Genomic DNA, 26,225 nt, shown 5'->3' on the forward strand with positions numbered 1-26,225 from the left:
CCTCCCTTTTGGTCTCATCTGGTTTTCTGGTGTTCTGGGTTTCCTGCGCGTAGACTCTCTCTCTCTTTTTTTTTTCCTCTCAAAATACCCAAACTTTGCATTTGCAGCTACTGAAAAGTAATGAAGAAGAAGGGTGAGAGGAAGAAGATAGATTTTCTCTCTCACCCACCCCACACCACCTCACGTGCCGTTTCAAAGTTACCCACTTTGATTTGGTTTTTCAACTATTGTACTCAATCAGTTTGGGCCACATAGCTAGCTATTTAATGTGCTGATTATATTGAGATTTGTTTTGTTTTTTAATTATTGATTGATTAATTTGCCTACTTTTTCAATATTTTTAGACACATTTTTGACACTATTATTTATCTTCAAATTTATTATAAATTCATATGAACTTTAAAAAAATATTTTGTAAAGTATTACGAATTTGTAATCATTTGAATTTTTATCTCCTACTGCCAAATGCAACAAAGTAATAAAAAAATTTGTCAATATTTTTATATATTATATGTTTTATAGTCAATGTTCTTAGATATTATATGTATATTATAAATAGAAACTTATTTATACAATACATAATAAATTTTTTCAAATTTACCTAAATCAGGTCATGTCCAATTCCTACTTCGAATATTTTAGTGCAAATTCTCCTACAATATTCCGGGTAGTTCACATTTTTTCGGAACCTTGAACAGTTTAACTTTCCCACCTCCTCCGGACAATTTCTGTCTTCGCCGTTGATTGCATGCATATCATTCCTTCATTTTGGTCAGAAATCTTATTTAATTCCATGCCATCCCTCTGACCAAACAGAAGCCATGTGTCGTTCTTTCATCTGGCTTTAAGCATTTTTAACATTACTTTCCAAGCCACGTCAGTTAGGTTATGTTGTCACTATCAATTTTCTTGGTAACATTACTATTTTTGTTGTTGTTGTGGCGCCACAAAGCCTCTCCAAATTATGTGGAAAAAAAGAAGAGAAAAAATGGCATGTTTAAATAATTTTGTGGTGCATAAGTATCAAGTTTACTTCGGGTGTATAGGATCGACTTGAATTGGTTAACTAAATAAATTTAGGGAGGTGTTTTCTCTACACCTATTTTTACTTGTTACATACTCTTCTTAGTTATCGATAGTCGGAACGAATGAATCGAAGAAAATCAATGGACAAAAATCAATATAAGTGTGTAAAAAGTAAAAAGAAGTGTGTGAATAGCCTTACCCTAAATTTAATGTACTGAAGTGAATGGAAGCAAACTTTTAAATTTTGGCCAAGCTTAAACTATGAAGAATTTAGTAAGATATCTTATTTAAGAAACTTTAAACGCCAATTATAACACATAAATGCATTTAAATGGACCAGAATAGCGTGATGTCCTAATACACCTCAAATAGAAAGGACTACATTAGGTAGAATATCACTCAATTAAAAAAATAATTATAAAACATTGTAGACGTGCTTATAAAATAAAATAGACAGCTAATCTGTATGTCGACTCTTTCCTAATTTTTGGTTAAAATCATCTGCATATTTATTAGCATTTCTCAGATAAGCATTCCGAGGCTTATCAAATTTTAAAAGGCCTTACCTTAATCTGACCTTAAATATTATTAGACTAATAAGTTCTCATTAACTAATGGCTCGTTAAAGTGAGTGTTTTAAAAAAACAAAACAAAAAACAATGGTGATGGTGATGTGATAGACACTTAACACTAAAGGGGTATGTTATCCACACACCTCATTTTACTTCTCACACACCATTTGATAATTTCTGTCTGTTGATCTCCTTCAATTCATCCGATCCGACGGTTGAAAATTAAAAAGGTGTAAGAGAAGTAAAATGAGGTGTGTGGATATCACAGCCAAATACTAAATTATTTTAATAAGCTTTGTTTGGTATATGGTTTATGTTAATTGGCAGTGGGATTAGATGAACCTAGCCACTCACACCCATTCTTGTTAATTACCTATGTTTGGTATATGGTTTATCCATGTTAACTAATTTGTTAATTGGCAGTGGGATTAGATGAACCTAGCCACTCACACCCATTCTTGTTAATTACCTATGTTTGGTATATGGTTTATCCATGTTAACTAATTAATGACATCTTACCCTAAACAACCAAGCTTTGTCTTTTATTTTCATTTTTTATTCATTTCTTTATTTTGGGAATATGTGGGGTTGGTATTATTTTAATCTTTTATTATTGCTTATTAGTGCAGTTGGTGATCCATCAATAATTGTGGTCAAGAAAGTTAAGGAAAGTTCCAAAAAGAAGTTTCAAAAATTCAAATGATTTTAGGAATGAATCATGGCAAACTTTTGATTCATCAACAACTGTGGCATGTTTACGTAAGGGTAATCAGAATAAAGAAAGAGAATTAAATTCTGATTACGGAGTATTTCGGTGTTTATTAAATATTAAGGAATCAAAAAAGTGGTGGAGCCCACACGAAACAAGGAATCTAATTCCTGAAATTGGAGGAACGGGATTCCCAAGTTTTGTGAGGTATTTGCATTCCCTGAGGGCAAGGGAATCGGGAATGCATCTTTTATTCCAAATATGCCCTCACTTGTTTCTTATTATCCCAACATTGCCCTTCATTTGACACTCATTATGTCATTTTTAATAAATAAATAAAACCTATTTATATATTTTTATATAGATAATTTTATTATATAAATTTAATTAAGAATTTAATTTAATTAATTAGTATGAAAATAATTTATTTATGTATGGGCAATTTAGTCATCAACTTAGTTTTCATTCCGATTGAAGTGAATTAGTAAACAACTTATATGGACTCAATATCATTCTTGCCATCTTTTAATAAATAAATAAAACATATTTACACATGCTTATATAGATGAATTTTATTATATAAATTTAATTAAGAATTTAATTTAATTAATTAGTATGAAAATAATTTATTTATGTAATGGGCAATATAGTAATCAACCTAGTTTTCATTCCGATTGAAATGAATTAGTAAACAACTTATATGGACTCAACATCATTCCTACTCCGATTCTTGACAATTTTAGTAAACAAATTCAACATGAATCTGATTCTGATTCCACCTCATTTCAATTCCTCCTCAATCAAATTCCCCCTCAATTCAATTCCTCTTAATTTGATTACGGATTAGTAAACGCGCCCTAAAAGAGAGAAATATTTTTGGTAGGTTATATTACACCCATCATATGGAGAATTTCTTAGACTAGATTTATTGGCAGAGCTACAATTTATAGTTGGGAGAGCTTACGAATTTACAATAAATATCGTGAACAAAACTAAGAAAATGGTAGTGTATTAGCTTTTATATGGAGAAATTTTTAGGTTAAATTCAGAGCATATCACGATGATAGGATAATACTAAGAGCATCTTCACCGGTTGATGAAAGGTAAGAGCAAAGGCACAAAAGATGCCTTCTAACCCAAAAAGCAACATTCACTCGTCCAAATTTGCAGGGGCAACTGGTGGGCCATACAAAACCTGTCTAAATGAATGAGCAAGATGGGGCAGCCTTTTGCCAGCAAGCTGGCTGACGTCAGCCACATGAAATTTTTTTTTTGGTTAGGCGCGTGTAACACATGTGAGAAGGAGAGTGTCTGACAAAAACTACAACGGTGGCTCGCCGACAGCAATCCAACAGCAGACAACCTAATGGCTAGTTGATATTGCTTCTTGAGGGTCCTTGGATTATCAACGGCCAGATAATCTGGACCGTGGGATTTCCAACAATAAAAAATTTGAAATGCCGAGTAGGACATGTGGCACGTTCTAGTGTGTTCGATTTTAGATCGGTTTGAAAATCAATGATAAAAAATAGAAAATAAAGCAGAACAATAGAAAAAAAATAGAAAAAATATGTGAAAAAATATACTGTCACAATCTCTAACAACCCATCTTGGTAATTTCCCATCACAACTCTAATCATTTTTACTACAATCTTCTATATTTGTTTTCCACTTTTCGAATTCTTTAAAAAAATAATAATAATAATGATTATGCTTGTTGTAACATCATGCTTTTCCTTTGTATTTGAAATAATTTATTAGAATTGACAATCATTTTATTTTCAAAGCATAAAAAAAATAAAAATGTTTCTGAATACTACTTGCCCTTGCACTTTCCAACCAAGTGGAGTTGCACAAATGCAAGTACTATTCCGAATGAATAGCAAGGGCACGTTACATGCTCTTGCCCTTGCTGTCCACTTAACGGGTGAATATGCTCTAAAGGACATTGATGTTTGACCAAACAACCAATTAGCACTAGAAAAAGTAACCCAACTCCTAATCACTAGTAAGGTTTGGTAAACTTTTGATGCGGGACAACTCTTCATGGTAAGAACAGGTAAAAGCAACCAAACCCACCTGGAAATTGAAAAACACAGCGGACAACATGACACGCACCTGAAAAAAAAAACAATGATTATGAATTGAATTACAAGGAAGTTGTTGAGCTCGATACTAACTGAATTTCTGGGAGATATACTTTTCTTTCGCGCATGTGTAAGCATGCATTGTGTTTTGATTTGTGTCCTCAGTATGAAGTACGAAAACGTGACGCAAAACAAGTCACGAAGAAGCGACGGATGCAGTGGTAAGTGCAGGTGGTGATAGAGTAGCAGTAGCATTATCGGTCCAATTCTTTTCACCCCAATGCCATAACATGCTCTCCCAGAAGCAAAAATCCTCAAAGCATGTCTTCAAACGCTTGTCTTTTATCTTAATTTTCCAGTGACCATCAGTGTAATTTGCTTTCTCAGCTTGTCTCCGATCCCACTCTAGTGCTGCCTTCTGCTTGGACCGAAGCAAACAGAAATTTTGTAAGTTTTCTGGCATAGCATCATGCACTTTCCACCACCTTCTATGTGCAACATTACTGGCAAACTCCTGCAGAAAGTCCACATTCCAGTTGCAATCATAGTCACGGAAGCAAAGCCATGGTTTATTTCCCAGGTAATGGAGGACGTAGAGGATTGGGGGTTCAGATGCAAAGAGATGTGTTTTCCTCTCCTTTTTCTCCGGCTCATCACCTTCCCAGAAGTGTTTCAAGAAGTTCATATGTTTTGGTATCCTGTGCCACCATGTAAATACCTCATTCAGATAACCCTGGTCCCCACCATTGTAGGACACAATTTCATCAACATGATCCATGAGCAGCTGGAATGTACAATTTGATGGTTCGATAACCATGACACCTGAGTTGAACAGAGTAGCATTATTTCCTGTCGCTGATATTTCTGGCATCTCAAACAGGAAGTCAATGTTCCTAAGTATAAGCATGTCAGCATCAATGAAAATGATCTTGTCATAATCAGTTAACTGCCAAAGACGGAATTTGCTGTAGTTCCATTCATTGTATGCTTCTGGTTCAGCTTTAGGGTTCCTGATTCTTTGGATTGTGTGGATCTTCCACCCAGCAGCTGCCAACCCTCCACGATGATACTCACTGATTGTTTCATCAACAAGTATTACAAGATCTCGTGTTGAACCAGACATACGGATGCTCTGAGCTGCAGCAATGGCTCCACAAACATACACATGGGCAGAATGTAGGATTGTTGCATATGCTTCTCTGTGGGCTCTTTCCGAGTAAAAGCTTTCTGCATGCAAGTATAGTTCATCAGTATAATTTCAAAAGTATCCATGACTTAAGTAGCTTTCTTACGGGATGCAACCAAAGTCACTGAACCTACTACATATGAGTTACAAGATGGAGTCTAGATTTCACAATCAAAGCCCAAAAGTTAAAAATAAAAAAATGATCTTCACAAATTTCTTCAACAACTAATGTTAAAGCTGGTCAGGTGGTCAGCACTAGCATCAATCACTGACGTAGCGGATCTCCTTAGCACATGATAAACATGGTGCATCAGTTCTGTGGTTTACACATTCATACATCTTATAGGGTTTTCAGTTGGATGACAATTTTGGACATCATGAATCATGAGGGTTGTTGATCACTCTGACCACGTGATGAGCCAGCAACTACAATCAGCAGCACTTAAGGATGTCATGCATTTGCATCATGCATGCACGTTGGGATGGACCTGCTGTACTTGATCCCAAAAAGTTGACTAAAACTTATAAACACCTAAACGGTTGTTATCACGATCTCTGCCTATGTCTGGAATGAATACACAACTTGTTTCAAGATTATTTAGTTCATTTGATGTGGGATGACCTTTATATAAGCAATATTATCTCCCTGGTGTGCGTCACTACCTACACCTCAAACTAACTCCACATAAACAACAAAAGATTTCTGAAACAACTACCATTTGAATTCTACGATGCCCAGCAGTAACATACAAAACCTACACCTCAAACTAAGCTCCACAGAAACAACTAAAGTTTTTTGAAACAAATAAAGTTTTTTGAAACAACTACCAATTGAATTCTATGATGCCCAGCCACACAACAATGTGAAAATCATTTATGAATGAACTGAACTCTACATTTTAAAGGAATCAAAGAAAGTGAAATTTGAAAAACTAAAAGGAAATAAAAAAGAAAAGAGTAATTCAAGAGAGGCACACAAGCAGCTCTCGTTGCACAAAAACAAATTTTGATTAAAAAAGAACAAAAGACACTAGTTTAAATCTGACCTTTAGCCGTGAGAGGAACTGAAAGTTCACATGAACCTACAGGGAGTTGTAGCTTATCTCTCAACGTGTTCAGTTTTGGTTCATAAAGCCATACATTCCCTTCCCGTCTGACAAGCTCTTTGCAAGTGAACAAATTTGGGATTGGGAAACAGTCTGTCACCAAAAGCACATGCACTGGGTGATACGCTTTGGAAGCTGCAGCCAGCCTTGCTGCTTCAAGCTGCAAGTGCAACCGAGCCACATCTCTTGACCAGCTGCCTGACTTGTTGCAGGGAAGCTTGACAGCAATCAGATCAAGCCTTGGTTTTCCAGGAATCTGAAGCTTTGGTAGGGAGGGGCAAGTAGGAACTTCAAAGTCTTCCTCTTCATCTATCCATTCAGGGAACAGGGTTTCCCATGTTATGTTGTTCGACGCATGATTGAGGCGTAGAACAACATGCTCACAATCTGGCAACAGCTCCTTCCAATGGTCAATCTCAGCATCATTAAAGTTTAACAAGCCAATTCCCTGATAATCCTTTCTGTCTGCCAGATTTTCAATAGCATCAGAAATTTCATCCCAGTTAATTTCTACAGATGATATGTAATGTAAATCTTGAGCAACACTCTTTCTTGTCGACCTGTCTTCAGAAGTTGGGCTGCAGGCAGTAAACTTCTGTTACAAAATATTTCCACTGGTAGAGAGAGCAAAGCCAACAAAAAAAAAAAAAAAAGACCAAATCCCATTTTCTTTACAAAGAAGGGTGCACTGACTATATTTTTCCAGGTGGGGAAATACCTCTCGAAAACCTCAACGCAAAGAAGAAGTATATATTGAAGCAAGAAAATGGGAATAAAAGAATAAGTAAAAGCAATGTGATGAGCTAACAGGGATATACTGAGATATGGAACGGGATTTATCATCTGAATGATAAACACCAGGAGAGAAGATAAGCGTGAGAAAAGTCCCCAATAAAATAACAGCCAACACAAGCTTCAAGGTGGGCTTGCAGTTCAAGGTTCTATCTTGCACGGGAACGTGGAGGAACTTCTCAATATCTTTAAAATCTTTGTTCCTCTGGGGCCTTCTTTTGTTAGAGTCGTCACTGAAACAAAAAGGGATTCATAGCTACATGAGACCATCATTCAGTAAATAAGTGAATGCAATTGGAACCAAGTTCCACCCACCAATACAATCGATTGTTCGGCAATCAACTCCATCATTGGGAATGCACTCTTCACAGATATGTTAAAACAGCAAATATATGAATAATGAATGTTCTACATCCCCATTGAAAGAACCCAAGAACCCGATCGCGAAAGTAATCCCTTGCACCATCACCATTCACCAACTATAAGCCGTTCAATTCAGACAGTGTAAATAAACTATAACCTAATCATTACCAAAACTCCTCAATTCAAATTCACACTAAAATAATAAAATAAAAATCATAAATCATAAATGGTTCCAGACCCACTATTCATCAAAATTCATGAATCCTGACCCGAATTTTGAATTTTGAGTTGCCAACACAAAAATTCAAGTGAGCGTTTTCTTACATGATCATTTTTTTGGAGTATGGAAATTACAAATCGAACACTGTCGGCAAAACGAATGCAAATTACACTAAAAATAGTGAGAATATATACAGAGAGAGAAGGGTAGTAACCTGGCAGAAGTAGAAAGGCGGTGTCGGGGCTCAATGGGAGTTGGGGAGGAAGCTCTCATGGTTGCTGATTCAGTAGAAGAAGAAGCCTGGGGAGGAACCACCACCACCACCAGTCTCTGTTGTTGCTGTTTTGTGAAAACGACGAGATGGGGGAATATTTGGCAAGACACAAAACAATTGGGGAATATTTTCTATAACATTTAAAAATATATATATGCAAAGTGACAAAGAAACGAATTCTGAAAAAAAAAAAAACTGGGAATCTACGATCTGTGTGTGATGGAAGGACTCTCTCTCTCTGTCAGTATTGTTATTGTGGGTAAAGAAAAAGAATGGTCAATGCAAGTGTAAGAAAACGGCGAATCAGAACAAGTAAATAAAATTGAAGTAATCCATATTTTCCTGTTTTTGTTTTTGGTCCAATAGTTTTCATAGCAAGTCTTTCATTATTCTTGAACCATTTCCCATCCACTTTCACTCGTTTGGAGGAACTTTTAAAATGATTGAAGACTCTTTTAGACATAAAATATTTGGATTTCAAAGGCACTTGAAGTGCTTCGTGGAAGAAGAAGAAGCAGCTTTTTGCTTCTTTCAAAAAGCATTTCAGGTGTTTTTTTAGAACTTACTTGCGTTTTTACTAATGATAGATTCAAAAACCATTTTAACTAAAAGCATTTCTAAATGAGTTCTAATTGCATCTTAATAACAAAGAGCCTGGGAAATTTGTTTTCTTTAGGAATGTTGCAGTTCTAACTATTCCCAAACCATAATAGCCACTTAGCACTACAGTCTAATAATATTTTTTTTAACTTGTAAGTGAGAGATATTAGGTTTATTCTCACCAAATCGAATTTGAACCAATTATTGCTAGTGTATTATGAAGCTTAGCTTACTCTCCTATCCTCTTTGTAAATAATATCATTTGTTAAAATTAAAAAAAATAAAAGAACTATTCTCAAACCACAGTAAAAGTAGTTTATATAAGAAAAAAAAAACTACACTGATACTAAATCACGATCAGGGACGTGAGATTGGTGCTAAGCCGGATAAAATTGATGCTTCTCATTTATAATAATTTAATATCAAACACGCTGTTTATGAAAGTCACAATTTAACCTTTCACTAACAAAATGAGAAATAACACTAAATTGTAGAATTAAGTGGGTGAGGATGAGTTGAGGCTTATTTTTACTTTTACCCTCACTGCAAAAGAGAAAAAGAAAATGTTTTCCAAAAAAAAAAAAAAAAAAAAAAAAGAAAAAAAAAAAGAAGAAAATATTAAGGAAAACCGCGCGTTTTAGGGACCAGTCCTTCATTTCTTCTTCCTTCCCCGTTCCCCCTCCGTCTTCGTAGATCTGCAACTTTTTCTTCTCCTACACGCAATTGAACATATCATCATCACAATCATCCGCTTCAGATCGTAGCCGTATATCTGAAAATGGTGCTGGTCTCGGCCGTACGGGATTACCTGAGTCGGATGTTGCAGGACATCTCCGGCATGAAGGTTCTCATCCTCGATTCCCACACGGTAACAACCCTTTCAACTCTCGAAAAGTTTCAAAAATTTTCTGAAGCAATTTTGATCGAGTAAATAATTGGTTGTTTTTTTTTTTTTTTGATTGATTGTGGCGTAGGTCAGTACAGTCAGCGTGGCGTATTCGCAATCCGAGCTTCTTCAGAAGGAAGTGTTTCTGGTGGAATTGGTAGACTCCATTTCCAAGTCCAGAGAATCCATGTCTCACCTCAAAGCCGTCTACTTCCTCGCACCCACTTCAGAGAATATACAGTATTTGCGCCGGCACTTGGTTGCTCCTCGATTTGGAGAGTATCACCTCTGTAAGTTTTGATGTTCCTTTATGTTATTTTGGTTGTGGAGTGCGTTTGAAGGGTACCCAGATGATATTTGGAGCTCATTTCTCATGGAATTCCGGAATTTTACAGTTTTCTCCAACATATTGAAGGATACCCAGATTCATATTTTAGCTGATTCAGATGAGCATGAAGTTGTGCAACAACTTCAGGTAATTCATCATTCACTCAAATGCTTTCTCGCATGTTCGTTTCGATTATCTGAAAATTTATGTATGTAGTAATGCACATTGCTAACTGAATTTGGACTTCCAATTTTATTTGGGATGCCAGCAATTTGAGAAATACATCATAAGTAGTGAAGTTTGTAACTAACAGCCAGATAAATGTTCTTTTGGTCACCTAGTGACCAGGAATGCATGGTCACTCATCCTTCGATTTGATATCGAGGTTGGATAAGAAATGAATGCGCATTTAATGTTTTAATCTCAACACTTATTATCAAAGCCAAGGGTGAGGGACCTTTCCGTGGTCACCTAGTAACCCAAAGAATGGGACTCACGTAACGGGAACGTACATCTCAAGTAAGCTTATTATAGTATTATGTGGAAGCATGGTTTTTGTTTCACTCGCTTTTGTAGGGAAGTTGATGCAAAATATAATTTGTTTTTGTTTGAATATGGTTACTCTGTGCTCTGCCCGGTTGGAATCAGTTTTATTTCTGTTAAATCCTTGTTTCTTTTTTAAGAACTAATAGTAATAACTTCAACCGAAAACTAACAATAATAAATCCCTGTTCTAATGCATGACTATAGAGATCAAATTTCCAGTGAAGTTCTCTTTTAAGATAAAGAAAAAATAAATTCTGGTGTAACATAGTGGTTATGCCATTCTAATAGTAAACTTAACAATAAAAAATTCACCATGAAACCGTACATATGGGTTTAGTTTCTTACTCTTCATATTAGGCTTATCTTCGTCCTGCAGGAGTTCTATGCAGACTTTGTTGCAACTGATCCTTACCATTTTACTTTGAATGTGCCATCAAATCACATGTATATGCTCCCAGCAGTTGTGGATCATTCAAATTTACAGTGCTTCTGTGATCGAGTAGTTGATGGAATTGCAGCTGTTTTTTTGGCATTAAAACGAAGACCAGTTATTCGTTATCAAAGAACATCTGATATTGCAAAAAGGATTGCGCAGGAAACAGCAGTAAGTATAATATGTTCCAAATAGTTTTGTATGTGGACTTGTATTGATAGTACTATTTTGAATGTGAACTTTATCAGGGGTTTGTATTCTCCTTTCTCTCTTTTTCTATAAGCTCAACTTTTTATGCATGATGTATGCCATATAAAGTGGATTTTACAGCATGCAGATTCTCTCCATGAAAGTCTGTACAGGGAACCTGATATTGTGTTTTGGGCATGTAACAGAAGCTAATGTACCAGCAGGAAAGCGGACTTTTTGATTTCAGACGAACAGAAATTTCTCCATTATTGCTGGTAATTGATAGGAGGGATGATCCTGTGACCCCGTTGCTGAATCAGTGGACCTATCAGGTAATTGTGTCGTGACTAACATTTACTGGATGTGTGACATTGTCTCATCTTGATGCTTACTTATAAAATTACAATGGGACAAAATCACCTGAAATATAAACAGAGCTCATTTATTAATCTAATTTCAGGCAATGGTTCATGAATTGATTGGTATTCAAGACAACAAAGTCGACTTACAAAACATTGGAAAATTTCCAAAGGATCAACAGGTTGAGTTTTATTTTCCCTCAGTACTTTAAGTATCTGTATTTAAGAGGTCGCACTTGGTGCGATGGCAAGTGCCTTCGCCCATGAGCGGTAGGTCTCGGGTTCGAGACTTGGGAGCAGCCTCTCCATAAATGGGGGTAAGGCTAGCCGACATTCACCTCTCCTAGACCCTGCGTAAAGCGGGAGCTTGTGCACTGGGTACGACTTTAAGTATCTGTATTTGTAATTTTTCTTGCTAAACAAATACATTTGGTATTGATGCTCGTAGGAGGTTGTGCTGTCATCAGAACAAGATGCTTTTTTCAAAAAGAACATGTATGAGAACTTTGGTGATATTGGGATGAACATCAAGCAGTTGGTTGATGAATTTCAGCAAATTTCAAAAAGTAACCAGAACATCCAGACGATAGGTTCGTAGGATGCAAAAATGAAAATTTGAGAGTCTTGACTTGTAGTTACTAACTATTGCATAGCCCCACATGGAACCGTTGCTGGTAACTAACTGTGTACATTCATTATTAATGCAGAGGACATGGCCAAGTTTGTTGACAATTACCCTGAGTACAGAAAAATGCACGGAAATGTTTCAAAGCATGTGGCACTGGTAACAGAAATGAGTAAGCTAGTTGAAGAGCGAAAACTTATGGTAGTTTCACAGACAGAACAGGAGTTGGCTTGCAATGGTGGGCAGGTGGCGGCTTTTGAGGTACTAACTAAAACAACATATTTCTCAAACAAGCAAAATAAAACTGAACTTCGCTTACATTCTCTCTACCCTCTTTATTCCTCTGTGTACCATAACTTGTTCTGTTATTGACTTTGAGATAGCAACTATTTAACCGTCATTGAAATTTGAATTCAGAAGCAACCATCTCTTTTTCCTATGTACATTGCAGGCGGTGACAAATCTATTAAACAATGAAAGCGTATCTGATATTGACCGCCTACGACTTGTCATGCTGTATGCCTTACGCTATGAGAAGGAGAGTCCTGTGCAACTAATGCAATTATTTAACAAACTGTCATCCAAGTCTCGCAAGTACAAGCCTGGGGTAATGTAACCAAGATAGCATCCTTGTTTGGATTCTTTCACCTCATGTCATTTTTTCCTTCATTTTCTTTGGGAGGGAGTGGGGTCACATATCTGTGGTTAAGTGGAAAATTTTAATTCCTAAAGCCTAACCCTTGAAGTTCAACAGCTACCTTCATTCAGATCATTGGTGATGGTGATTTTTATTTTAGTTTTGCTTATCCAATTGTTTTGGACATTGACCCTTCTTTGGGAGGCTCAATAAGAGCAGCAATTATACCTTATGCTTCTAATGTACCTTTATTTTAGCTTCCAAAATTATTTCACGGGTTTAATAAATTGTCTATTGTGGAATTACAGCTTGTCCAGTTTCTCTTGAAGCAAGCGGGTGTGGATAAGCGAACCGGGGATCTTTTTGGAAATCGAGATTTCTTAAACATTGCACGTAACATGGCTCGTGGGCTGAAGGTTTGTTTGGGAAAGTTACACTCTTTGCATATTATAGGTTGTGCTTTACAAGCATATAGATAATATCTTAAATGCTGTAGGGGGTTGAGAATGTGTACACACAGCACCAGCCTCTTCTCTTCCAAACTATGGAAAGCATCAGCAAGGGACGGCTGAGAGATGTGGATTATCCATTTGTGGGAAATCATTTCCAGCAGGGCAGGTTGGTCTCTGAAGTCTTATTCTATTTCATTTTGAAGTACTTTCCCCAGGAAGTCAGTTTTAAGTTATAATTTTACTACTTTTGGGAATTTCATATCTCCAATAGTAAAACCTCGAGGAGCATTGAAATGAAGCTCCTGCACCCTGAAACCCGTATGCTATGCATGCTGCCTGGAGCCCATTTCTTGGGTGCTTCTTAATAACAGTTCATTCTTCAGTGTTGAGTTTACTGGTGAGATACATGAAAGAGCGGTTCTGTTTACACCCAAAATTCGTCTCTCAACAGAGGACACCCAAGTTTACAAAATTTGTTTGAGGACAAATATATCCTTTAACAAAAATGACCAAAAAGTCCAAATTATGATTGATTATATGATTTTGAAGATTACTGTTAAGGAAACTATAATTTAAAAAGTAAAGAAGGCTTCAATTAAAAAAGAGAGAAGGAAAAGGGGTCAGGGAGGTTGCTCGGACATCATGGAAGTTAACATATTAAGATGCTAAACCCTGAACCTACATATTAAGATCCAAGAGTATGAATGTTGTCAAACATATGATCTGATCCTTAAAAATCAGAGGAACGAAGTGCAAGAGTCTCATAGATCGATACAACAACCACACCCGTCCCACATATCTGTGGTTGCCAAACTTTCCACTGAACAATCCTCCCAGGCTGTTCTGCAAATCTATGTACCTGATTGCCAAAACTTTGTCTTTGTTCCCACCTTCTCTTCGACCTCTTCCTCCAAATAAACTAAGAACTTAGCCTTTGTACATTATTGCTGCTGTTTTTTAGGAAACGACGGCAGAGTTTGCCAGTGATAGCGTTGTCGGTTTAGTATCATGATTTTTGTTTCTTATTATTCAGTTTTTATCCTTTTCTTTTAAATTTTAAACGAGGTTAATAGTGGGATATTATAAAATACTATGGGTGTCAGGGGAAATTTGTTATCCAGAGACAACTAATGGGTATAAACAGAATCACTCTACATGAAATCAGTGCTTGCGGACAAGTTTGGAGGTCATTGAAGCCCATACTACCTTCTGTAGACAGGATGACCGTCTAAAGGACCTTAAATTTAATCACTGGTTTTCATGATTGCTTTGCAGTTCATAATTTTCATAATTTCGGACACTCTGTTAGTGTCCAGGTTTCTTGCTGGTTTCTCCTAGACATCTCAAATGACTTGGATATAAACCTTTACTGTTTTTAATTACCAGCTGCTTGGTCGTTCCTTCTTTTTCTTCTCAAGTTGCCCGACCTTGTTTCTGTCTACCCCACTCCATTTTGTCCGGTTTAATCTCTAGGGACCCACAGACTACATTAATCTATGAAACTTGTCATAGTGAGGGGGTAGAAAAATACAATAATTTGGATTAATATTCTAAATTACGCCTATGATCTCCATGCAGGCCTCAAGATGTGGTCATTTTCATTGTTGGGGGGACAACTTACGAGGAGTCTCGTTGTGTAGCTTTACAAAATGCTATGAATACTGGAATTCGCTTTATACTTGGTGGTTCTGTGATTCTCAATTCTAAAAGGTATGTTTCAGGTCATCGTTGTAATTTATGCCGAAATACTTGCATTATAAACTTATAAGTGAAAAAGAAGTTTACCTTGCTGTACTAGCTTCACTTAATGCTTGGATTTCTAACACTGTCTTTTAGTGGTCCGACTTGATACCACTCCTTTCTTATGTTGGATGTGAGTATGAGAGTTTTGGGATGATAAATATTCACTTATTTGGGTTATTTCGTGTCGCACTACTTGTTCGTATTGGTCCAATTCATCTACAAATTGAGTTCCTAGAAGTTTTCAAGAACATGATAAATAAGCATTCACTTACAAAGTTACACCTAACCAATTATGGAAAATGGGAGGTTGTGATGAGTAAATATTAGTACATTTTCTTTGGAGGTCTTGAATTATCTGTGGTAATTAGAGGGTATTCTAGTTACTGTAGGTAATTGAAATTGTCTAAAATAAGATGCCCTGCTTCAATTATTTCTTCGCTGGCAAATGCAGGTTCTTGAAGGACTTGGAAGAAGCTCAGAGACTAGCTCGTACTAGCAACGCCATCTGAGTTTCGGTTTCTGGTATGTCTAGCATTTGAAGAGCGACGTGGATAAGTGGTTGTGGATGTATATGGGTGTTGTTTATGTCACTTGCTTTAATATAAAAATTGCTACACGTGCTTGGGGGATCATCCGAATCAACCCTCTGTTGCTGCGAGATGGCCTTTGTTTACCATTTTGTTGGAGTTAGAACTGAAGGGAAGACGTATCCCATAAATTTGGAGGCTAAGATCTACAGCAGTTCCCACCCTCCCTCCGATAAGAACCGCCGAGAAGAACCAATTTTTCTGCTAACCAAGCCAGATATCCGTAGGTCTTAATTAACATAACATGTACTTTGCCTTGTTAAGAACATGCCAATACCTACATCTTCCTATTCTTTTATACATACAGCTTGTATTCATGTAGTTGTACTTCAGATACTGTGAGAAACCAAAGTACAGATTTACAGCAGTGGTTTCTTGTTCCAATTTCAGCTTTTGGTGAGACGTTTTTGTTTTTGATGCGACGCAATTCTACTCTAAGGATGGGGGATTACGAGGGTTTTTTTCTCTTCTTATTAGTGTCAGGATTAGAGGTCGCACTTGGTGCGATGGCAAGTGCCTTCGCCCATGAGCGGTAGGTCTCGGGTTCGAGACTTAGGAGTAGCCTCTCCATAAATGGGGGTAAGGCTAGCCGACATTCACCTCTCCCAGACCTTGCGTAAAGCGGGAGCCTTGTGCACTGGGTACGACCTTTTTTTTATTAGTGTTAGGGTTACTTGGACCTGGAGGCCACGTTCATGTTTCTTTATTTTACAAAGTCATGTTCTCCTAGACTTCATGGTCCAAAGAAATCGTGGTCATTCATTATTCGGTCTTAATTTCACGATAGGTGGTCATTGAACTTTTGTTGTACTTTTTCTTCCACCAGTCGATTCAGATCAAATGTTTAGTGACCACAATTTTCTTTAACCATGGCTATTATTTACTATTATTTTACATCATCAAAGGATTTAACTAATGAACTATTACATATACACCCTCAAACATATACATAAATACTAGTATGTACAGCTTCTTCGTTGTAGATCGGTTGTATCGCAAGTTTGCCCCTATGAAGTTTCCCAGTTTGGTTACAACACAAATTACATCCAATAAAAACTAAATGGGGGCAAACGGAAGTCACAATTCACAACGTGTAGAGAAAAATTTGTGCGGAGTTTAACTTGTCACTCGACTTTGCTGAGTGGCACTTTCAATCCACTCAAAATTCATCACATAGAAATCTTAGATATAATCTTTTATCATTCTTTTATATTTAAAATTCTTATAATTATTTTTTCCACTAATTAATATACACCATGAAATTAATCTAGGTGGAATAGGAGGCTGTAGGAGAACCATGGTGTGAAGGAAGTAGATATAATTGTGAATCAAGGGATTAGATTTGGGTCAGGGCCGGCCCTGAGAATTTGGGATCCTAAGCTAGCCTTCGAAGTGAGGTCCTAGAGTTCTCTGACTCCCGACCCTTTGTACATTGACATGTGTAAAAAAAATTCACTAAATATATGAAAAGTCTATTTCTACATCAAATATCATTAAAAATTAATATAAAAAACAAAAATATACAAATATTACTCAAATATTACCCGTCTCGCGTTTTTAGATGCAAATGCACTTATTAAGTTTACATAATTTAATTTTTCAACCAATTCAAACCGAAAGAGAAGTCCATATACGCCAAATTCCAATCAATTTTCTATTGTTACAATGTTACTACATTCAATAAATGAATAAATGGTTGGATTTCTTACAGCTAGGGGAAATACTAGAGTGAAGAGGATAATAATTTTCGTATACGAACCTAGGCAGACGAGGCGGATTTGAATAATTTATTATATATTATATAAACTAATTAATTTGAACATTAAATAATGTCATTTGTCAAAAAGGTGAGAGTTTTAACCTTTTAGGTACATAATAAAGATACATGTGGTGTGATCTTAAAATAGGGTAATAAAATCCCATAAAATAAACATAAAGGTGATATTTAAGAGAGAAACAATAAAGTAAAAATAAGATGGTGGAGACTATCTAAAAGAGAAAAGACGTGCAGCTATATAAAAAAAAAGATGGTGGGACCATCTTAAGTAAAATCGTGCAATTAAAATGATGTTGCGAATATAGTTGTCTTCTTCCTCGCGCAAGGCCGACCCTGCAACAAATTTTTTTTAGATTTCAGCATTTACATATAAGCCCGCATAGCTCTCACCTATCTTCGTCCAAACCTGCCTAGTTCCGTCTAAAAATTGGGGGTCCTTTCGAAGTGGGGGCCCTAGGCGGGTGCCTATTCCAGTTACCCTCAGGACAGGCACTGATTTGGGTGATTAGTCAAAACTCACAATATATGTCACTTATTTGTCCATCGTTAAACTAAATGCACTAGAAGTTGAAGGATTTACTTGGGGAGGCAAATTGTCTACCCTCCTGTTACTGTGCTCTTCCCATCTCCTCCTATTTGTGCGGTCATGGTTAAGCTACGTCAACATTTTATATTGATTTTTAATAGAGATAATAAGACAAAAAACAATAAGAATATAAAATGTTGACGTGGTTTAATCGTGACCGCACAAATAGAAGGGGATGGGAAGGGCACGATAACAAGAGGGCAGACAATCTACCTCCTTTACTTGGAACAAAAAATGAAATAGGGACTGAAATGGACAAATGAATAATTAACTCTTGTACTTAAATGACTCCTCTAGATAGTTTTTGGTTTGCAGTTTTGAGGTGAAAGTGTAAATTGGGTTCACGTATTGTTCTATGGATGGCTTTTGGTTTGCAGTTTTGAGGTGTGAGTGTAAATGGAGTTCACGTATTCTTTGTCTTTATTCGCCTTTAAGTTTTGAGTTATATTGTGCTCTCACATTATCACGTGAAAAAAAAAATACTAATATAAAGATATTGTATTCCTTCTTTATATTTAAATAGAAATTTACAGTTAATCTTTCGTCTTACATTTTCACATGCATTTTAACTACCAGATCTCTTTTTTTTTTTTATGTTTTTAGTTAAAAATCTGTCGTTTAAAAGCTACAAAAAAATCCGATATCCCATATTATCATAAAAATTAAGGAAAATTAATGAAAAATGTTTAAAAACTTTGAGTTTTAATAATAAGGATAAAATAAAAAGTAAAGTAAATAGTATCAGGATTAACTTTTTAGTGTAAAAATATGATTTTTCGTTAAAATGAACAGTACTGAAAGTTTTTCGTTAAAGTTTTCTAAAAAATTATCTTGATAAAGGAATCCACACAGGGCATATGTCATCAACTTCAACTTTTGTACTTGGGTCACTGTTTTATGCATGCATGGGAAAGTGAGTAGCGGGAGAGATGTGTGCGTGCCTTATTTTTGGTGGGTAGCTGACAAGCTGCATGGGACGAAAAAAGACCAGCAAGAACCTGACAAGCTGTCATAGCTTCTCTTAGCTTAGCTAGCTTGAGAGTTGGGTGGACTTCAAAAATATGAAATGATTAAGCTTGGACTATGAGAGTGTACGAGACTTGGGGGAGGGGAAAGGTATAACGTGAAATGATTAAGCTTGGAGGAATAGCAGACTAGCAGAGTCAGAGTGTACGAGACTTGGGGGAGGGGAAAGGGATACTTTCCGGATCTTTTTATCAAATTCATTCAATTAATTAATTTGGATCTTTGAAATTTGATTCAACGGTTATAAATAAGATGTTCTTTTAAAAATTATAATAATTTTAGCTGTTAAATTAAATTTCAAAAATTTGAATTAAATAATTAGATTAATTTGGTGAAAGAAATCCGAAAATGATTAAGAAATTCTTGGGGGAGGGAGACCTGTCTCAAGAACAAGAAGCAAATCACAACTCTTGTCTCTGCTGCAGATCTAAATAAATACTAAATGACCGACCTACCGATCCTCTACTTAAAAAGGATACGTCCCAATGACAATAACTCATCGTCCACCACCCTAGAAGTGGAAAATCATCATTGCAATTTGCAGGAGATGAATATATTTGAAAAAAATGAAATGAAAAGTAAAGAACGCTTTTCAGAAAGGTAAACAAATGGCAACTACATAACAAGTCGTATCTCAAGTTCTCAAATACATTAATTTTATTTTAAAAAATCGATGGTACGACAGCAATTGTCTACCTTGCACTATACTTCTGAAATACATTATTTAGTTAGAACTGAAGGGAAGTCGTATCCCATAAATTTGGAGTCTAAAATCTGCAGCAGTTCCCACCCTCCCTCCGATAAGAACCGCCGACAAGAACCAATTTTTCTGCTAACCAAGCCAGATATCTGTAGGTCTTAATTAACATAACATGTACTTTGCCTTGTTAAAAACATGTTAATACCTAAATCTTCATATTCTTTTGTTCATATAGCTTGTACATGTAGTTGTACTTATATTGTGAGAAACCAAATACAGATTTACAGCAGTGGCTTCTTATTCCAAGTTCAGCTTTTGGTGAGACGTTTTTGTTTATGATCAAGGTATTCAATATCGGTAATATCGGAAATATCGATAGTCCGAAAACACGGAAATATCAACGGAAATATCGGTAAAATATCGATATCGATAAAAATTACATGGAAACCACGGAAATTGTAAGAAAAACTTGGAAATTTTTATTGAAACTTTGCAGGATGTTTATTTAGTCAATTATCTATTAGTTTATTACAAAAAATTGGAAGGAAATGCATTGCATGATGGATTTAACATTATCAAGTTGATTATATAGCGAGCTGGCAAACATTGTGAGTGTAGAAAATATGTAGTAATTAATGAAAGAAGTTTAAACACACCATAATCATTTATATATAATGAATTAGTACAATATTTTACACTTTATACATTGCATGGTAAAATACATAAGTGACTTAGTACCACATAGAGTTCCTATGAGGTTCAAAATTTTAACTATCTTTATAATCTCTATGTGTAGAGTAAGTTTATTTTAGCATATTTTCACAAAAACATAAGTGATATGGTGGTCAAGGTGTTGAAGGAGTAAAATGGGAGGGGTTTGAATCCCTTTTTAAATATAGAAATTTATCCTAAAATTTTAAAAAATCTATTTTTTATTATTTTCTGTCCCTTACCTTCTCGAACCCACAAATACACCCTTTTTCCATCTCCCTCCTACAGTCCTACCATTAACTCCTCCTCCAGAACCTTTTAGAAACAACAAAATCGAAATCCTCACCCTCTCTCTGAGCTGCTGCTTCCGGTACTGCCTGCTGCAGCAAGACCAGCAGCAGACGAGATCGATCGAGTTGGCTTTCGTCTCCAATCCAACTTTTCTGTTTGGTTGGTGGGAGATCTCTTCTGCTTTCATGTCCAGTCCAACTTTTCTGTTTGGTTGGTGGGAAAATCCCTACTCTCTGTTCATCCCCAAACCTTTAAATCCACGCTTTCAAGGTAATACACGCCGGCTCCTTGATTTAATTCCATTTTTTTATTGAATTTTCCATTTCCAATACCTAGAAATCTAATTACACAAAAAATAATAGGAAGTAAAATTTCATATCTCTAGAAATTTTTGTTTTCTAATCCTCCGCGGTTTCTCGGCAACCAAACGGAGCGTTAAATCATTTTAATTAAATAAAATAACGTTTTTTATTTATTTGTTTGTTGAATGGATTTTTGGTATATCAGTTGCTATTAGAGCTCAGATCCGAGAAGCCAAAGGCCAAAAAACCATGTCCTCATTGCCGGCCAAGCAGAACGGCAACTCGGCGCCTACTGGAAGCAGTGGAGGCGGAGGAGATTCGCAAAGATCGCTTCCGACGCCGTTTTTGACCAAAACGTATTAGCTCCATCTGTCGATATCGCGATATTATCCAAAATATCGCGATATTATCGATAATATCGCGATATTTTGACGAAAACCAATAGGATATGTGTAGAAATATCGGACTCCCAAAAAAACGATAATATCGGCGAAATATCGCCGATATTATCGATTTTTTATACCATGTTTATGATACAACGATATTCTACTCTAAGGATGGAGGATTACCAGAGTTTTTTTTTTCTTCTTAGTAGGGTTAGGGTTACTTGGACTTGGCGGTCACAAGATCCGGGTCATAATTTGTATTGATTAGACAAATCGTTAGAATTCCCAAAGCTATACATTCTTGAAGAGCCGATCATGTTTTTTTATTTTATGAAATCCTATTCTCCTAGGCTCCATGGTCAAAGAAAATTATGATTATCTACTGTTTTTATCTTTTTTTAACTATCGTGGTCATTGAGCTTTTGTAGTACTTTTTCCTCCACCATTGGATTAAGATCAAATACTTAATGAAATATTACATATAGTAGTTACAAGAATACTAATATGTACAGCTTCTTCGTTGTTGATCCGGTTTATCGCAAGTTTGCCCCTATGAAGTTTTTGGTTATCCCACTTTGGTAACTTACAACCAAGGAAGAAAATATCGGTAATATTGGAAATATCGGTAGTCTGAAAACACGGAAATATCGATGGAAATATCGGGATAATATCGATATCGATAAAAATTACATGGAAACCACGGAAATTGTAAGAAAAACTTATAAATTTTTATTGAAACTTTGCAGGATGTTTATTTAGTCAATTATCTATTAGTTTATCACAAAAAAATTGGAAGAAAATGCATTACATGATGGATATAACTGATTTAAGTTGATTATACAGCGAGCTGACAAACACTGTGAGTGAATAAAATATATAGTAATTAATGAAAAAAAAATTAAACACAATATAATCATTTATATATAATGATTTACTACAACTTTCAAGTAAAACTCATATTTTAGTTTTTAAATCTACCCTAATTACATACTGCCGCACCCATCAAATCTCTACTACCTTTCTTCCTTCTTCACGTGGGATGTACTACCTCCCTCATTTTCTATTATTTCTTTCCTTTCCACACACACACGCACAAACACACCCCACTCCCTCATTTTCTATTATTTCTTTCCTTTCCACACACACACACTTCTACACACACACACGCACAGACACACTTCAAAGTGCAAATCCACACCAGGGACCAAGCCATTTCCTTCTCTCTCACTTCGACTCTCTCTCTCTCTTCTCTGCACTGTCTCTCTCTCTTTCTCTCAAAATCCTCTTACCTCTCTCCCTCTCTTGCCGTGACCACACACACACAGCAGCAGCACCATCTGCTCGACTCGAGCAGCTCGAGGACGACACCACCATCATCACACATCATCAGTCTTCTCTCTGCAGCCTCTGCGAGAATGGAGGATGACACCGTGACCTCCACCGTGGCGCACACTCCGGCGAGCACCATCACCACCTGTGAGAGGCGCAGATCTTGGCAGCTGCGACGACAGAGCTCGGCTGCCGTTCCGACGACGGAGAGAGAGCGATATTATCGATATTATTGATAATATCGCGATATTATTAATAATATCGCGATAATATCGATATTATCACGATAATCAATTGGAATACTCTGAAAATATCGCTGTTGAAAAAAAACGATATTATCGGCGATATTTCGCCGATAATATCGATATTTAATTCCTTGCTTACAACACAATTTACTACCTATAAATGTGGGCAAACGGAAGTCACAATTCACATGGTGTGGAGGAAGTCGATATAATTATGAATCCGGGGATCAGATTTCGGTGATTAGTTGAAACGAAAGTCAAAACTCAAAATATATGACACTTGAAAAAGTACAAGGATTTACTTGGAACAAAAGATGAATTAGGGATTGAAATAGACAAATTTATAGAACCAGGATCCTCTCCTGAGCAATTCCCTAGGGATCTTACGGATCCCGCAATCATATCCGTTCATCGTATATCGTGCGGTTAGAAATCATTTAAAATTTAAATTTTAAAATTCAAATATAAATAGTACCTAACAAAAACTGACCGCACGATATAAAATGAACGGACAAGATTACAGGATCCCTAGAGAATTGCTCAGGAGAGGATCCTGATTCTCTGAAGGCAAATGAATAATTAATTGTTGGACATAACATGATTGTTATCTGGGAGAAAATGTTCAGCCTGCTGAAAAAACGATCTGTTACATCAGGTGTCATAACATAAGTAGTTGAATTTTTTTTTCAAGTATCCAACTACTTGTAGTATGACATTTGATTTACCGGTTCGTATTTCCAATACACTAAAAAACCTCTCGTTCTTTGGATAGCTTTTGGTTTGCATTTTGAGGTGTAAGTGTAAAGGATGAGGATTCTCTCCCCTCCTAATCTTTTTCTCTTTTCTTCTCCTCCTACTTGAAGGATTACGCTTAAGTTAAGTCAACATCTTATATTGATTTTTTAATAGAGACGAAAAGACAAAATACAAAGTGTAAGAAGAGGGAAGAAGAAGGGAATAAGAAGAGAGAAAATTCTACTTCTGTTAGTTCACATATTCTTTATCTATATTAACTTTGAATTGTAAGCTGCGTGTGCTCTCACATTATCCCGTGAAACGAGAAATACTAATATAAAACTATTCTATCTCTCCTTTACAACTAAACACAAATTTGCAGATAGCATTTTGTCTAACATTTCAATAAGCATTTTAACCTTCGGATCTAAATAATATCTACAAGGGATGTGTTATCCACACACAATTTTTTACTTCATACACATCCTTTTAATTTGCAGCCGTCAAATCAACTGAATTAAAGAAAATCAAAGAATAAAAATTAACAAAAGATGTATAAGAAGTAAAAATGAGTGTGTGAATAGAATATCTCAGATACGAAAAAGGAACTCCATACAAGGCATATGCCATCAACTTTTGTACTTGGGTCATTGATCTACAGTCTAGCATTATTATGCATGCATGGGAAAGTGAGTAGCGAGAGAGATGTCTATCTTGAGGGGCGTATTTTTGGGTGTGTAGCTGACAAGCTGTCTGGGACTACAAAAGACCAGCAAGAACCTGACAAGCTGTCATAGCTTCTCTTAGCTTAGCTAGTTTGAGCGGAGTTCAAAAATGTGAAATTATTGCTAGGAGGAATAAAAGACTGTAGGAGACTAGGGGGAGCGAGGGGAACCTGTCTCAAGAACAAGATACAATTACAACTCTGTCTCTGCTGCAGATCCTCTACTTAAAAAAAAAATACATCCCAAGTACCATAACTCATCCCCTACCACCCTAGAAATGGAAAACCATCGTTGCGCGAGATGAATATATTGAAGAAAAAAAATGAAATAAAAAGAAAAGAAATGCTAATCAGAAAGAATGGTGAACAAATGCAACTACATAACAAGCCGTATTTAAATTTCTCAAATACATTATTTGTTTTCTTTAGCAGTGTGATACTATGATATAATGAATAGAGAGATGACACGAAATACCTTATAATAATTTACACTAAATTCATTTAAATTCTAGGAAGGAGAATCAAACATAAGATTTCTGATGCATAGACAAATGATCTTAACTAACTGAGCTATATGCTACTTGATGTTCTACATTAAATATTAAAAAAATTAAAACATTCGATGATGTAATTATTAAGATACTGCTACAATGTCATGTCACTTATAATTAAATAGATATCATTTGTAACACAGTATGAGTCCTACATAGAATATTAGTGATTCCATAAATCTTGCAAGTTTCTCATGAATAATATGAACAAATTGTTATAAAAGTTGGGATAAAAGAAAGAGCTTGTATGTAACGAGTACCGTCACTCACCAGCGACTAGCGAGTGTCATGAATTACGACGGCTATAGGAAATCACACATCAACTTTGGCTTTGGAGAACGTTTTCTGGCTTGTAGTGATGGAGTTGAGATCTCTCCTGTTCTCATCATTCGGAGTTCAAGGACCAGCAAATTTGAATCACTAAAATTGAATTTGATTGTTCTCATTAACTCATTCTGTTAGCCTTTAAGCTTTGGACAATGAGGTCCAGAGAGGATCTCAACTCGTAGTGATGGATTGAATCTCTCTTTATATTATGATTGAGTGTTTTATGAAGGTCTCTGATAACTTTGGGTTCTGAGGCTCTCTCATCCTGCACAATGAATGACGATTTCATTTATATCTTCGAATCTGTGAAATTTACACACTCTTTTAACCAGCATTGTTGCAACACTACCCCTAGGTCCCCTATAACAAAAGATATTTAAGTTTATTTATTTGCTCTGAAAAAAAAAATCCATTGAATATTTTCACGGCAAAATTCTGAAGACAAACTTATGGATATCAGTCCTATAAAATTAGATTGAATGAAAGTGTAGATGACGCTTTACTGCAAAGATGAAAATGTTGGAAAATATTTGTATTTTGGTTTATTTGAATGTTTGGTTTTATGGACTTAGCCCGTTAGAATTAGGTTTTGTTAGAGATTGAGGTTAGTTTATTATAAATAGGGTGCTTTGTTATTCATTAGAGAACAAGTGAGTCACAATGTAGTATTTTAGGGTTTTGTAGCCGTTTCGGCATTCAGCTTATTTAATAATATTCTTATTATTTGTTAGTCTTGTTCGTTGCGCATTCTAATATTCAACTTCAATTATATTTGTACAATTTTGTGCAGATTTGATCCACATCAATTATCTTTT

General features: G+C 35.9%; 3 protein-coding genes across 4 annotated transcripts; 2 read left to right on the forward strand and 1 right to left on the reverse strand.

The window, feature by feature from the left end:
* Positions 1 to 4,021: 4,021 nt before the first annotated feature.
* LOC126586128 (putative UDP-glucuronate:xylan alpha-glucuronosyltransferase 3) lies at positions 4,022 to 8,594 on the reverse strand. Of its 2 annotated transcripts, XR_007610752.1 has the most exons (5): positions 8,276 to 8,594; positions 7,505 to 7,711; positions 6,627 to 7,264; positions 4,508 to 5,621; positions 4,022 to 4,425 (listed from the first exon to the last, which is right to left on the reverse strand). XR_007610752.1 is itself a non-coding variant. In XM_050250828.1 (4 exons), exons 1-4 carry the CDS (start codon positions 8,332 to 8,334, stop codon positions 4,591 to 4,593), a joined length of 1,935 nt encoding a protein of 644 aa, XP_050106785.1. In that variant the 5' UTR covers positions 8,335 to 8,594; the 3' UTR covers positions 4,332 to 4,590. The 2 variants fall into 2 exon arrangements, 1 of the variants encoding a protein (XP_050106785.1); XM_050250828.1 differs by having other exon boundaries at positions 4,332 to 5,621.
* A 971-nt stretch (positions 8,595 to 9,565) lies between these two features.
* LOC126586130 (vacuolar protein sorting-associated protein 45 homolog) lies at positions 9,566 to 16,104 on the forward strand. The gene is made up of 13 exons (XM_050250832.1): positions 9,566 to 9,803; positions 9,910 to 10,111; positions 10,217 to 10,296; positions 11,072 to 11,299; positions 11,524 to 11,649; positions 11,778 to 11,858; positions 12,125 to 12,266; positions 12,384 to 12,562; positions 12,753 to 12,908; positions 13,247 to 13,354; positions 13,435 to 13,556; positions 14,969 to 15,100; positions 15,585 to 16,104. Exons 1-13 carry the CDS (start codon positions 9,714 to 9,716, stop codon positions 15,640 to 15,642), a joined length of 1,704 nt encoding a protein of 567 aa, XP_050106789.1. The 5' UTR covers positions 9,566 to 9,713; the 3' UTR covers positions 15,643 to 16,104.
* Positions 16,105 to 20,867: 4,763 nt separating this feature from the next.
* On the forward strand, positions 20,868 to 21,649 carry LOC126586143 (uncharacterized). Its single transcript, XM_050250849.1, has 2 exons — positions 20,868 to 21,081; positions 21,319 to 21,649. Exons 1-2 carry the CDS (start codon positions 20,997 to 20,999, stop codon positions 21,474 to 21,476), a joined length of 243 nt encoding a protein of 80 aa, XP_050106806.1. The 5' UTR covers positions 20,868 to 20,996; the 3' UTR covers positions 21,477 to 21,649.
* Positions 21,650 to 26,225: the final 4,576 nt, after the last annotated feature.

The sequence above is a fragment of the Malus sylvestris genome, chromosome 10 (genome assembly GCF_916048215.2).
Source record: "Malus sylvestris chromosome 10, drMalSylv7.2, whole genome shotgun sequence".
NCBI classification, from domain to species: Eukaryota; Viridiplantae; Streptophyta; class Magnoliopsida; order Rosales; family Rosaceae; genus Malus; species Malus sylvestris.

Bases quoted from the DNA above. Each gene is read 5' to 3' on its own strand.
- LOC126586143 (XM_050250849.1), top strand. From the start codon at position 20,997: ATGTCCAGTCCAACTTTTCTGTTTGGTTGGTGGGAAAATCCCTACTCT. The intron at 21,082-21,318 runs GTAATACACGCC...TTGGTATATCAG, and splicing joins TTTAAATCCACGCTTTCAAG to TTGCTATTAGAGCTCAGATC.
- LOC126586128 (XM_050250828.1), bottom strand. From the start codon at position 8,334: ATGAGAGCTTCCTCCCCAACTCCCATTGAGCCCCGACACCGCCTTTCT. The intron at 7,712-8,275 runs GTTACTACCCTT...TTTTTGTTTCAG, and splicing joins CGCCTTTCTACTTCTGCCAG to TGACGACTCTAACAAAAGAA. The intron at 5,622-6,626 runs GTCAGATTTAAA...ACTTGCATGCAG, and splicing joins AGTTCCTCTCACGGCTAAAG to AAAGCTTTTACTCGGAAAGA.
- LOC126586130 (XM_050250832.1), top strand. From the start codon at position 9,714: ATGGTGCTGGTCTCGGCCGTACGGGATTACCTGAGTCGGATGTTGCAG. The intron at 9,804-9,909 runs GTAACAACCCTT...ATTGTGGCGTAG, and splicing joins TCATCCTCGATTCCCACACG to GTCAGTACAGTCAGCGTGGC. The intron at 12,267-12,383 runs GTTCGTAGGATG...TTATTAATGCAG, and splicing joins CCAGAACATCCAGACGATAG to AGGACATGGCCAAGTTTGTT.